The following is a 13,224-nucleotide window of genomic DNA, read 5'->3' as shown; positions in this document are numbered from 1 at the left end:
ATGTCGACGGCCGACCAGAGAACCTCCATCGCCAGCTCTGGCGCAAACGGCGACCGGGTATCGTGAGTGGTGGATGATGTCCTGGCTAACCTCCAGCATCGACTCGTACTACCTCGGCGCTGTACCCAACGACTACTTGGGAACAGGCGGCGGCCTATCGCCTCCCCCTTCGTCATTCCACCCTACGACGCCCGACTACACCGACCCCTCTAATATTGATCGTCGTGGACTCGTTGGTGTTGGCGAGCTGGCAACACCGCGATGGGGAGCAACCTCTGCCAGTCGGCACCACCTCCGCACCCCGAGCATGCCGCACGACTTCTCTCTCAGCCCGCCAATGCCCTCCCTGCCCCCTTCCGCGTTACACGCTGGGTCCTTACCAAAAGGGGGCGCCGTCTGGGGAGCGGCCGACCACACGGGCGTGGGCGTTATGGAACGTGTGACCGAGGAGAGCCCACGGCAGCAGCGCATGCGGCACCGCTCCGTCTCTCACGAGACTCCAAAGCGCCCATTGAACGAGTCAAGCCAGTCTGGTGTAAAGGCTCTCGACTCGCTGCTCTCCATCTCCGACTTCAGCTTTGAGTCGTCCATCGACAATGGAGCTTTGGCCGCATCTCTCGCCATGCCCGAGCCCAAGTCACCTGTGCGCAACAAAAACCTCAGAGCATCGGCCCCGCCTTCGGCCAAAGACTACGCGGCATATGCCCAGCTCCTGTCTACTGGCCACGGGCTGCCAAGTTCGCCCCTCCCCGCGGAGCAGCTCGGTGCTGCTCCGGTGCCAGGCAGCGCTCGCGAGCGTATCTACGCACGCCGGGCGTCGCGGGCGGCTTCGGGCGGCGCCCCACACCTTTCCCCTGCGCAGTTAATGGACCCGCTTCCACCGAGCAAGATGTCACCTCCAAACTCGGCGGACTCTCAGACGTTCGAGCACCGTCGTGACCAGCGCAGAACGCCTCCCGGCTCGCGTGAAACGTCTGCATCGAAGCGACGCACGCCATCCAGCCCGAGTGCAACGCATCATGACATTTTGAAGCTCATGACGCCGAAAGACTTCTCTCACCTACCTCCGAGCCCATCTGGAGCGAGCATCAACCAGATTCTCAAGGGTTCGACCTCGGGCTCCAACCTGACGTCTGGCCCCAACCTTTCGTCACGTACCCCGCCTGGGTCTGTCTCTGGTCATGGCTCGAAACTCGGCCGCTCCGAGTCGATGCGCTCGCGAGCACAGTCATTGAAGGTCACCGACGCCATTTCAGCGGCAGAGGCGCTTCGTAAGCTGGATGGCTTGGGCACACCGAACAAGAAGAGCAACGGCTCAACAGCCTCTTCTTCGACGCCCAAGCCGGGCAGACCTGTCACACCTCCCGACACCGCAAGACGACTGAACAGAAAGAACAGCCTTTCTAGTGTCCACAGCAATGCCCAGAAGGGCAAGGATTCGCCGCTCAACAATTGGTACGACGTCGGCCAGGATCTCCCTCCCGTCCGCCGAGTGGGCCATGACAGCGTCGCCAGCACCCAGGACCTCCCTCCATTAACATTCGAGAAGCGCGAATCGTCGCCGAGTGTTGTTGGAACGCCGCGCGATTCCTACACTCAGTCGTCCTCGACGCCACCGTCTGGTAACCGGGATAGCCGCCTTGACAAGGCACCACGGCGGTCAAGCCTCGCCAGTGACATGTCCTCTGCTGAAGGCGGTGGTTCCGACGACCGTCTTGGGGAGGGCTTTGTCCCCCCGGTGCCTCCTCTGCCCCGAGGCTACCAATCGATGCGCCAAGGCTTGTCGAGCATTGCCGTTGGTGGTCAAGCCCCTGCTCCAATGCAGTTCGTGCCACTGCACGCAGAGGCGCAGAGGGAATCACCCGACGCTATCCCCAAGGTCGCCTTCCCGTCGCCACAAAAGTACTCGCCCGAGAGCACCACATCGCATGATACTCCACGCTCGCGGACGATGAGCAAGAAGTGGTCGTTCTCGTCGGCGCTTAACCTCAACAAGCTTCACAAGGAGAAGGAGATGACCATTTCGCCCCCGACACTCTCGCCGTCCCTCCCTATTCCCGACACGATTGACTCTCCGTCGACACCCCAGACGCCTTGGTCCGACGTCGACCACCGAGTCGGTATGGTTGCACCTCTGCAACAGGTCCGTTCACGCGACTCTGTCGATCTGGCCAACACGTCCATTACCGCCGATGCGCGCTCGAACCACAGCGCTACGCCTGTCGCATCTGGTGCATCTGCCGCCCATCAGCCGGCAAAGTCGGGATCCAAGCGCCTCGCCCCTTCATCCATCCCCTTTTTCCGTCGTGCTTCCGCATCGTCGGTTTCCCTTGCGCACAAGCTTGCATCGCCACCAGAAGTTCAAACACCGCGTTTCTCTACCCAGGCTCCACCGCCGCCTACTCCGAGCTCGGCGGCGTCGACGCAGCGCACGCCGTCGAGCACCCGCAAGTCGGTGCTCGGAATGCACATTCCAAACATGCTGCGAGGAAGCGCGTCGAAACGGGGCTTGGCGCAGCAAGTCGCACCGACCGTGGTGGAAAGGCCCGAGGTGAAGCCGTCACCGACGGCGACGGCGACGACGGCTGCGCAGGCCACGACATCGGGCTCGGTGGGACGGGCTGGCGGGCGCGCTCGTGGAATGGTGAGCACTCCGTCTAGCCGCTATGCTGACCCGCAGACTTTATCCTCCGGAGGCGACCCTCCGAACATGGGATCGTCACTCACCCGCAAGCCATCTGTTGACACGCACTACACGTCGGTCTCGAGGGAGTCGACCATCAGTGGTGCAACCCCCCCGGTCAAGAAACTGCCCGTTGGCACGCTGCACAACGCGACGTCTTTGACATCACTGCGCAAGTCGGACGCGGCGCGCGCACCGCCCATGGCAACACCCACCAAGATTCCGCGCATGGCATCGCGCCCTTCGGTCGTCACCCCTAACACCCAGGCTGCGCACTCGTCGATGCCCCCGCCGGCCTTGCCGTCAACATTGACACTGGCCACGAGTCAAAGCGCCAACGTCCTTGCGACTCCATCAAACAACATTCCTTCAAGCACCAGTGTCAACGAGTTCAGCGACTTCAACACCAACGTGCGCCAGTCGCTCCAGCCGTCGTCTGCTGTCCACCGGACGCACCTCCTGGCACCGATGTCTTCCCGCAAGCTCAGCGGGTCTGGTATTCCCCAGCCGCCGTTAGCTGCTGTGCCGGTTGCCTCGCGTCGCGAAACCATGGGCGCCCCTCCAGTGTCTGGTGTCCCGCAGTCAAGACGCACGCTCCCTCAACTGCCGTCGTCCGCTACAGCCATGACCATCTCGGCTTCTGCCAAGGCGCGACCCAGCTTGAGTCGTCGAAACTCGGTCAGTCAAGATGCTGAGAACGAGCCTCCTGCGCCGCAGCCCATCAAGTCGTCCAAGTCGCTCCACTCGAAGATGTCTCATGGCGCCCACTCGCGGTTATCCCTCTCGTCCTCCACTGGAACCAACAGACGCATCTCAATGGCCCCAGAGACGTCGGAGAGCCCCACAGACGATGAAGAGGCTGCTGCCGACGCCGAGATGGCGGCGTACGTCGCTCGACGCAAGGCTCGTGCTGCAGCTGGTACAAGCTCCAAGAAGGACGACCTCAGCGATCTGATTGGCTTCCCCGAGGACGTCGACCCCGCCGAGGCTGTTAGCCAACGATCATTTATCTCACGCCACCTGAACTCGCTCTCCGACTATGAGCGCAAAGAGGTGCTCGACTTCGACTTCATCTACTACGTCGCGCGAAACGTCAAGCGTGCGCCTCAGCCCGACGGCAAGATCTACAACCACGGCTATGACGACGAGAGGGGCGACTACATTGTCGTCGAAGGCGACCACCTGTGCTACAGGTACGAAGTCATCAGTGTGCTTGGCAAGGGGTCGTTCGGTCAGGTTGTCCATTGTCGTGATCACAAGACTGGCGGCTCAGTCGCGGTCAAGATCATCCGCAACAAGAAGCGCTTCCACGCCCAGGCGTTGGTCGAGGTCAAGATCCTCCAGCAGATTGTCGAGTGGGACCCCGAGGACAAGCACTTCATGGTCAAGATGACCGACCACTTCTACTTCCGCGGTCACCTGTGCATTGTCACCGAGCTCCTCAGCATCAACCTCTACGAGCTTATCAAGGCCAACCAGTTCTGCGGCTTCTCGACGGCAGTTATCCGCCGATTCACGACTCAGATGCTGTCGTCGCTGATGCTCATGCGCCAGCACCGCATCGTGCACTGTGATCTCAAACCTGAGAACATTCTCCTACGCCATCCGGCAAAGAGTGGGATCAAGGTCATTGACTTTGGATCGTCGTGCCACGAGTCTGAAAAGGTCTACACCTACATCCAATCCCGCTTCTACCGCAGCCCTGAGGTCATCCTGGGCATGAACTACGCCATGGCAATTGACATGTGGTCCCTCGGGTGAGTTTGTCGTTGTGTCACTACCGCTAACGTCAGGTGCATCCTCGCCGAGTTGTATACTGGCTACCCTATCTTCCCTGGAGAGAACGAGCACGAGCAACTCGCGTGCATCATGGAAGTCCTCGGCATCCCTGAGTCGTCCTTGATCAACAAGGCGTCGCGGCGCAAGCTCTTCTTTGACACAGCCGGCGCGCCTCGTCCGTTTGTGAATGCCAAGGGCAAGCGACGTCGACCTGGCACTCGTTCGCTGGCTTCGGTTCTCAAGTGCAACGACGAGCTCTTTGTCGATTTCATCGCAAAGTGTCTCACTTGGGACCCCGACAAGCGCCTCAAACCGCAGTCTGCGATGAGGCACCCGTGGATCCTCGCCGGACGGCGTAGACAGCCTCCTCCTCCACCCGAGCGTGACACGCGATCGTCATTTCTTGGCACTCCCAGCGCAAGGCGCGCGACGTTGACGAACGGCGAGAAGAAGGCCCTTGTCATTTCGCCTCCTACGCCTCTTGTGGCGAGAGCCTCGCAGGCTCCATCCTCCGCGTCTCGTGTCGGCGTCTCGGCCACCACGGCGCGACTTCACGCACGGAACAGCTACGTCGTGAGTGTGGGATTATGATTGTGTGCTGACGTCCAGCCTAACGCTCAAAAGGTCAGTATGGCCTGATTTCGACGACCTGTAACATAATTGGACTCGATCACCTGCATAATCCTCGCTTTGCGAGAGCATCATACACCTCCCCCTCCCCCCATCAGCGCTCTTGGCCTATACATTACCTCGGCGTTACGAGCACCTCGCACTCCGTATCCTGGTACACACACACACACACACTGGACTATAGTCGTCGCAGTTGTTTCACCATTCCACTCCCGCGCGCGCCTGTGAAGGAGGCCTGGCGCCGCCCCACACCGATATGCATTTGCTATATTAACGGGAGTAACTTTGGGCGCGCAAGGTTGTTCTTTGGGTTAGATCCAATCGTCGATCTCGACATCTCGACCGCGGTCCAAGTGACGTGAGGGAGGAGGTATGGGGGATGGATGTGGATGTCGGGACGGGCACGTTGGTGGCGAGGCTTTGGCTGCAGTACCACCTGTGCTGTGGGTATGGTGGCTGAGGCGATGGGAAGCTGGCTGGGCTAGGCTAGCTAGGCTAGATGGGACGGGAGGGCAGCGAGAATCTGGGGTGGGTGGGCTGGATTGGACGCGACTGACGCGTTGGGGATGAGCGTGGGTACGAGCAAGTCGTCATCATGCAACGCACGCGCCGAGCTAGCACTGCTGTTGGCTGCCAAGGGAGCGACGCAGCGGGCATCCCACGTCATTGGTACATATGCGTCCATCATGTGAGCTGGGTCGAGGATAAAAGCAGTCGCAGTTGTGTGCAGGCTGCGCCGCGTCGTTGCGTGGCCAGCGGTGCGGTGGAGTCAGGCACTCTGCGCCACAGGCACGATATTGCCGTAATACTCATGGGGGGGACATTGACTATTGGGGGGAGGGGGGAGGGGCTGGGGGAGGGGGAGGCGAGGCGAGGACGGAGACATGACGCGCAAAGACGCGCGAGTGTGGAGCCCTAGACGGACGGCCAGGGCAGCATCCAAGAGGTACTGGAATGGGAGCTTAAGCTGACGGACGCGCGGGCTGCGGGCCGGCTCATGCTGTCATGCATCATGGGCTCGACAGGGTGGGCAAAGTAGGCTAGGCTAGGCTTGGGCGGCGGCGGTGGCAGCGGAGGGGCAGGCGGGCGGCTCGCGGCTGGGCGGCTCGTGGCTCGTGGTTCCCGAGCGATGAGTCGACCGGCGCCAGACTGCCAGGAATGGACAGCGTGTATCTCGACCTGTACCAAGAAGCGCCGCCGCCGCCGCCCCACGCCTTCCCTCCTCCTCCCCCCTTCCGCCTTCTGCGCAGGTGATGCATACAACAGCCCCACCACTCGCATCCTTCTTCTTCGTTGCATCCATCTCCCCTTTGCCCTCTTACCCCCCCTCGCCGCCTATACGCATAACCCCCGCCTTGACGGCCCCACACGCTGCTTGACGCAGTGCGCGCAGTGCTTGCCCTCCCTCCTACTCGACTCGACGTCGCTGCCCCCCCCTTCTGTTCACCGCCGCCCCTCCACTCCCGGACCCAAACGACCCAAACCACCAGCGACGATCAGTCACGCCGTCACTACTCAATCTCGGCCAACAACAACTCAATCTCGTCGCGCATTCGCCGACGCCAGCCAGCCACTACTCGCCCCGCCCCCCGCAGCCGTCATGACTCGCGCAGGCGCTGCCAGCCTGCGGCTGGCCATGCCGCCCGCGACCGACGCCGCGTCGGGCCCCTGCACCCCGCTGCCGTACGAGCTGGTAAGTAGCGGTGGCAACAAGCCCGCTCCACCACACAGCCGCTGACGACCACAGGCACGCGGCATTCCCCGTTCGCTTCCATTCTCTGCAGCGACCCCGGAACCACTCACGCCAGACGTGTCGGGCCTCGCACTCCTCACCCCCAGCCCGGACGACATTGTCATTCGCGACACCTGGACACAGGACGAGGTAGAGGTGCTCGAGACGGTGAGTACTTGCCGCGGCTAATCGTGGTGGCGGTAGTCACCGACCGAGTGCGCCTGTGTGAGGCGCGAGGCGTGCACCACGATCGACAGCCGGCGCCAGACCGCATCAAGTCGCCGCGCTGACCCGTGGCTTGCTGCATACAGATCCTTGCACGACCCCCAGACGCACTCCACTTTCCCCCGGGCGCCATGCCGACACCCGAAGTTCTCGACGAACTTGCGCGCCTCGTCTTGCGTTCCTTTTCGCGTGGGACTATTCCAAGAACCCGCACAACTCAGTCTCAGGGTGTTCCTGTCCTTGTCGACGCGCCAGTAATTAGCTCACGTCCAACCCGTCGGAGTCGTACCTCGGCATCTCTCTCACCCTCGGACAGCAGCATGGACGCTGATGAGTCTGCTGCCGGCTCGACAGACTCGGAGTCTATCGGGAGCGCCGACTCGCGACCCGTTCTGGCCGTGGCGGCGCCGGCGCCCTTGTTGCCGTCGCCCGCCACGTCCAATTCTTCGGCTTCGACCGTTGACAACGGCGCCGCGCCCTGCGACGAAGCCGTTCGCACGTTCTCACTAAAGACGTGGCATCATTCGTTTACCGAGACGCGTGCAAAGCTTGCTACCCTGGCTTTGGCCGATACGCGTCTGGGGGCCGAGGTTGCCGAGCGCAAGCTTACGCGCAAGGAACGTCTCGCGCGACCCGGCGTCAAGCGCGTCAGCAGCATGGACTTTCTCGACAACGAGGACTCGGACACGCCAAGTGAGAAGACGGGCAGGGTGTTGCGGCTGTCGACGACGTTGCAACGGTCGGCAAAGGAGGCGGTCGGGCTGGCCAGGACCGCGTCGCTGGGCCCCGAGTCGGGTAGCCCGCCACTGGGTGGCGCCGAGACACCACCGTTGAGTGGAGGAGGAGGGTCGTTTACGCTGTCGCCGGTGACGGCTGAGCCGTTGGCCTTGGGTCTAGGGCTCGGGATGGGTGGGCGGTCACTGTCCCGCAGCTCGTCACGAAGCGACCATGGCAGCCGCCGGCCGTCGCTCCTGCAGCGCGGCCGCAGCTTTACCGCCAGCGACCTCGAGGCCGAGCTGGAGACCCAGCCCGTGCCCACGATTGGTGGCGATGACGCCTCGCCGCGCACACCGACCATCTCGTCGTTTGGCGGCATGGTGACGGTGTCGTCGCCGTCCCCAGCCCACTCGCCAGCCAAGCGGCGAGCGTCGGCACCCGACACGTCGGTCCCGCGGCTCCTCCGCTCGCACTCCTACGAGCCCAAGTCTGGGCGGACGCGGGGTGACGAGCGCGCGCGGCGCGGCGAGGCAACCGAGTTGCTGGCGCCGCCAGCCGCGGCATTCAATCATCTCGGCCTGGGGTCGGCGTTCGAGCCCGCGGCGCCACGGCAGAACGGCGGCCACTCGAGCTCGAGCTGGGACAGCGACAGTGACCGGGACGGGCACGTTGTGATCAAGCGGCCGCGGCAGACGCGCAAGGGGCGACTGGGCGCGCTGGCGATGACGGCGCTGCCTGCGGCGGCTGCCGAGGCGAGCGGGGAGCTGCGGAGTCCGTTCGAGGAGAAGCCCAACGCGATGGAGACGGCGTAGGGGGTGTACACACGTGGACGATCTTGTACTATCGTTGTGTAGAGCACGTGTAGATTGTACTATGCTGCGGTGTAGTCATGTATTGAATGTATCTTGGGCGCGGCGTGGGCGGCGTGGCGAAGGTCGGGCCGGACATCGACGCCGCGGAGCCACTCGTGACCCGACCCAACCTCCACTTTCGAGGGCCACCACAACAAGCCACGACAACAACGTCCAACCCCACACACCATGCCCCGGCTCATAGGACAGGGCAACAACATCGCCGGCGCGCTGGACCCAGCGCCAGGCGCGGCCGCGACGCTGCGGGCGCCGACAGACCTCGGCGCCGCGCCCAGCGTGCAGCATCACGACTGGACGTGCACGGTGACGCCCGGCCAAGCGTGGGGCGAGGACCCGCTCGCGGCGTCGATCACCGCCTTTCCGGGGCCAATAGCCCGCGTGCTGACGGCGCACGACCGGCCCGCGGGCCTGCTCTCACAGCGTAGGGTGTTCCTCGCGCGGGCGTGGCGCGCGTCCGCGGGCGAGTGGGACGACGCGGCGGCGACGGCGCTGGGCCCGGCGGTCGGCGTTGCGCGTGAGTTCCCCTGGCTCTGGCTTCCTGGCTCTGGCTTCCTGGCTCTGGCTTCCTGGCGCGGCTGACAAGCAGGCGGCGGCGTGTACCACTTCGCCTCGCTCGCCGACCTCGTAGCCGGGACCGGCGCCCAGCCCCTCACCCACCCCTACCTCGCCGGCGCAGACAGCATAGCCCTGACCGCGGCCGAGGCGCGCGTGCTGCTCGTCGCGCGGCGCGGCGCCGCGTCCCACGTCCTGCAGCTCGCGTTTAGCGCGCGGGGTGGGCCCGAGCTGAGCGTGCTCGAGCCGTTCGAGGGGCTCGGCGTGGTGGCGGTAACAGGCGGCCCGGGGAACCGGTTCGGCGCGGTCACGGCTGCGGGCGAGGGGTTCGTGCTCGACGCGCTGGGGGGCGTGGAGGGGGTGCGGGTGCCGCGGGGTGGCGGGGAGGGGGCGGAGGAAGAGGACGAGGAGGAGGTGGCCGCGCTGGCCCTCGGCGCGGGGTTCGAGCTCGCGCTCACCCCCTCCGGCGTGTGGGCGCGCGGCGATAGTGAGTCCCACGTTGGGCGCGCTGACGCCAGACGCGTTCGGGCAGCTCGGGCTCCCCGGCGCCGCCGTGCCGGAGTGGACGCGCATGCCGCTGCCTCCTGGGCGCGTGGTCGGCATGCACGCGGGCCGGATGTCGGCCGTGTTTGTCGTCGCGGGCGGCGACGACGCGCCGTAGCCAGCCTGCAAGATCCATCTCATCTATGTACTTATCTGCGCCGTAGCGCCTAGTATAGCCGCTCTACGCCTCGACAAACACCCTGGGTCCGCGCTCTACATCGGCGACGAGCACGCCGCACGCCTCGCCCACGGCCGCGCTCATCCCCGCCTCGCCCTCGCCCGGGCGCAGCACCGTGAGCCCGTTGCCGGGCAGCAGCGCGCCGCGCTCCACGTCGCCGCTGGCGAACAGGTGCGCGTGCGCCTTGAGGTAGCCCGGGTACACGATGTTGTCAAAGTAGTTGGGCGGGTCGGTCCACACCTCGCCGATGGAGTCGGGGTCTGGGGAGTCAGCTGGGACGACGGCCAGTGTTGTGGCTCACGTCGAGTGCTCGCGGCTGGCACCGCTCGCACTCGCCGCTCGCACGCTACCCACTCTGCAGCGCATACGTCGACCGCTTCTCCCGCCTAGCCTTAAGCACCCCATACGGCACCTGCACAAACAGCTTGACGTCGAGCAGGCCCGCCACCACCTCGTCGTAGTACAGCACAAAGCCGTCGACCAGCACCCACACAATCTCCTCGCCGCGCGCCGTGCTGTCGTCCGCGACGCGCCTCAGCTCGGCCGTCCAGTGCGCCTCGACGCCCGCGTCAATCCCGACCGCGCTCAGCTGGTTGAGGTGGTCGTTGCTCGTGTGCCCCGCCGGCAGGGCGCCGCTCTTCTTGATCTGCGCGATGGCGGCCCGCGCCTTGGGCCACAGGATGCACGTCTCGGGGTCGTCCCAGTCCTGGATGCCGTGCTCGGCAGAGATGGGCACGTCGTCGCTCGCCGGCGCAAAGTCGTCCATGTGGAGCAGGAGCGCGTTGGGCAGCAGCCGCCGCAGGTGCTTTGCGAGCGACGTCTTGCCGGCACAACTTGCGCCGCTGGCCATGTCAGCGCCGCAGAACCACGCTCTACTCACCCCACGCCGACGAGAATCACCCGCGTCCTTGTCATGGCCGTTGTTGTCGTTGCTCAAGTCGATTGCTCATCGCGCTTGATCCTTATCCGACTCCCGACTCGGGCAGGCAAGGTACAGTCACGTGACTGACCCACCGACACTTTGAATCGAAATCCTGAAATCGAGACGACTGGCCTCGACCTCGACCTCGTCCAACTCGTCGTGTTTCTCCATCTCCATCGCTTTCCCATCTCGAGCGCACCCCCTCGCGCTTGATTAAAAAACACACAGCAGCTATCACCATACAGCGCCTGTCGATCGCTCGCCAGACGCTCGGCCGTATCGCTCGTCGTCCACTACTCGCGTCGCCCCTCCCCCGCATCCCGACGCCAATCGCCTTCCCTTCCTCCTTCCCCCCCATCGCCACCCGATTCTCCACCACCATGGCGCCAGGAAAATCCTACGAACTTCCCCCGGTCCCCCAGATCCCAGGGGTCGACTACACCCGCGTCCCCATTGAGCAGTTCAAGGCCGCCGTCGCAAAGCTCGTCGCCGAGGCATGGGACGAGACGCCGGAAAAGATCTTCGCCGGCGTCGACACGGGCAAGAAGGGCGCCGACCTCGCCGTGGCCATCCCCCGTTTTAAGAAGGGAAAGCCGGACGAGTGGGCCAAGAAGGTCCTTGATGTGGTGGGTAAACTGTCATAGCGCATGCTGGCGCGTGCTGGCCCGCGCGGGAATGTGCCACTGACTCTTTGCAGTTCAAGCCCGACAACTACCTCTCGAGCGTCAAGCAGATGGGTGCCTTCTTGATGTTCCAGTTCAAGTAAGGAGGAATCGAGTTTCCCCGCTGACACCGCAGCCAGGAGTCGTTCACCTACCACATCCTCCAGGCCGTCAACCGCATGTCCAAGGCCGCTGCCGCCAAGCCCGAGTCCACGACCGAGGCCTACGGCACCACCGACGAGGCCGCTGGCAAGCACCTCCTCGTCGACTTCTCGTCGCCCAACATTGCCAAGCCCTTCCACGCTGGCCACCTCCGCTCGACCATCATCGGCGCTGTTATCTGCAACCTGCACGAGACGCAGGGCTGGAAGGTGACCCGCCTCAACTACCTCGGCGACTGGGGAACCCAGTACGGTCTCCTCTCTATCGGCTTTGACAAGTACGGAGACGAGGCCAAGCTCCTTGCCGACCCCATCCACCACCTGTTCGAGGTCTACGTCGCCATCAACAAGGACAATGACGCCGAGAAGGCCCGTTTCAACGCCGGCGAGGCCGTCGACGCCGACAACACCATCCACGCCCAGGCCAAGCGCGTCTTCAAGGCCATGGAGGACGGCGACGCCAAGGCTCTCGCCCAGTGGAGCCGTTTCCGTGAGCTGTCGATTGACAAGCTCAAGGAGACGTACGCCACGCTCAACGTCCACTTTGACGTCTACTGGGGCGAGTCGATGGTTTCGCCCGAGTCGATGCAGCGTGCCATCAAGATCTGCGAGGACAAGGGCCTCACGTGCGAGGACCGCGGTGCGCTCCTTGTCGACTTGACAAAGTTCAAGATGGACAAGGCTATCATCCGCAAGGCCGACGGCACGACCATCTACCTCACCCGTGATCTTGGAGGCGCGTACGACAAGTACCGCGACTACAAGTTTGACCACCACATTATTATCACTGCCAAGCAGCAGGAGTTCCACTTCAAGCAGCTCAACAAGACGCTTGAGCTCATGGGCGAGGAGACTGCGGGCAAGATTGAGCACATCACCTTTGGAATGGTCCACGGCATGTCCACCCGCAAGGGCACCGTCGTCTTCCTGTCCGACATCCTGTCCGACGCCAAGGACGCCATGCACGAGCAGATGAAGAGCAACGAGCAGAAGTACGCCCAGGTCGAGGACCCCGAGGGAACGTCGGCCATCATTGGCTCGACGGCTGTCAAGATCCAGGACATGACTGGCAAGCGTGGCGGCGACTACACCTTCGACATCAAGCGCTGCACGTCATTCGAGGGCGACTTTGGACCTTTCATCCAGTACTCGCACGTTCGTCTGTGCTCGGTTCAGCGCAAGAACCCCAACGTCCACGTCGTCGACTCGGCCGACGAGATCGACGTTTCGATCCTCGACGACCCCAAGATCCACGAGATCATCTACCACCTTGCCCTCTACCCCGAGGCCGTCAAGAACGCGCTCAAGTTCCGTGAGCCCTCGACGATTGTCGGCTGGTGCTTCCGTTTGTCCCACCTGGTCGGCTCGGCCTGGGAGACGATCAAGGTCTCTGGCGCGTCCGAGGCCGAGGCGCAGGCTCGTCTCTTCATCTTCATCCAGATCCGCTCCGTGCTCAACTCGGCCATGCGGATCCTGTCGCTCACTCCTATCGAGCGCATGTAGTAGGCGTGTAGTAGGCGTGCACTATGCATAGACATGACATTTAAGGGGGGCGGCTACAAGGCACA

The 13,224-nt window shown here is 63.8% G+C and overlaps 5 protein-coding genes across 5 annotated transcripts; 4 read left to right on the top strand and 1 right to left on the bottom strand.

The window, feature by feature from the left end:
- POM1 (serine/threonine protein kinase, CMGC, dual-specificity) lies at window positions 1-5,101 on the top strand (the record flags this gene model as incomplete). Its single annotated transcript, XM_069357119.1, has 5 exons — window positions 1-62; window positions 97-2,644; window positions 2,681-4,440; window positions 4,477-5,035; window positions 5,072-5,101. The coding sequence occupies 5 exons, from the start codon at window positions 1-3 to the stop codon at window positions 5,099-5,101; spliced, it is 4,959 nt and encodes a 1,652-aa protein (XP_069205056.1).
- Window positions 5,102-6,692: 1,591 nt separating this feature from the next.
- On the top strand, window positions 6,693-8,578 carry Q8F55_008734 (uncharacterized protein; the record flags this gene model as incomplete). The annotated part of the gene is made up of 3 exons (XM_069357118.1): window positions 6,693-6,785; window positions 6,840-6,992; window positions 7,136-8,578. The coding sequence occupies 3 exons, from the start codon at window positions 6,693-6,695 to the stop codon at window positions 8,576-8,578; spliced, it is 1,689 nt and encodes a 562-aa protein (XP_069205055.1).
- Window positions 8,579-8,806: 228 nt separating this feature from the next.
- Q8F55_008733 (uncharacterized protein) lies at window positions 8,807-9,851 on the top strand (the record flags this gene model as incomplete). The annotated part of the gene is made up of 3 exons (XM_069357117.1): window positions 8,807-9,152; window positions 9,225-9,677; window positions 9,709-9,851. The coding sequence occupies 3 exons, from the start codon at window positions 8,807-8,809 to the stop codon at window positions 9,849-9,851; spliced, it is 942 nt and encodes a 313-aa protein (XP_069205054.1).
- A 63-nt stretch (window positions 9,852-9,914) lies between these two features.
- On the bottom strand, window positions 9,915-10,826 carry NRK1 (ribosylnicotinamide kinase; the record flags this gene model as incomplete). The annotated part of the gene is made up of 3 exons (XM_069357116.1): window positions 9,915-10,171; window positions 10,266-10,753; window positions 10,792-10,826. 3 exons carry the CDS (start codon window positions 10,824-10,826, stop codon window positions 9,915-9,917), a joined length of 780 nt encoding a protein of 259 aa, XP_069205053.1.
- Window positions 10,827-11,213: 387 nt separating this feature from the next.
- SYR1 (arginyl-tRNA synthetase) lies at window positions 11,214-13,159 on the top strand (the record flags this gene model as incomplete). The annotated part of the gene is made up of 3 exons (XM_069357115.1): window positions 11,214-11,459; window positions 11,531-11,595; window positions 11,632-13,159. The coding sequence occupies 3 exons, from the start codon at window positions 11,214-11,216 to the stop codon at window positions 13,157-13,159; spliced, it is 1,839 nt and encodes a 612-aa protein (XP_069205052.1).
- Window positions 13,160-13,224: the final 65 nt, after the last annotated feature.

This window comes from Vanrija albida (genome assembly GCF_041260175.1).
Source record: "Vanrija albida strain AlHP1 chromosome Unknown contig_7, whole genome shotgun sequence".
Classification (NCBI taxonomy): Eukaryota; Fungi; Basidiomycota; class Tremellomycetes; order Trichosporonales; family Trichosporonaceae; genus Vanrija; species Vanrija albida.
Note: the sequence above shows the minus strand (reverse complement) of the source record. Positions and strands in the feature narration are given on the sequence as shown.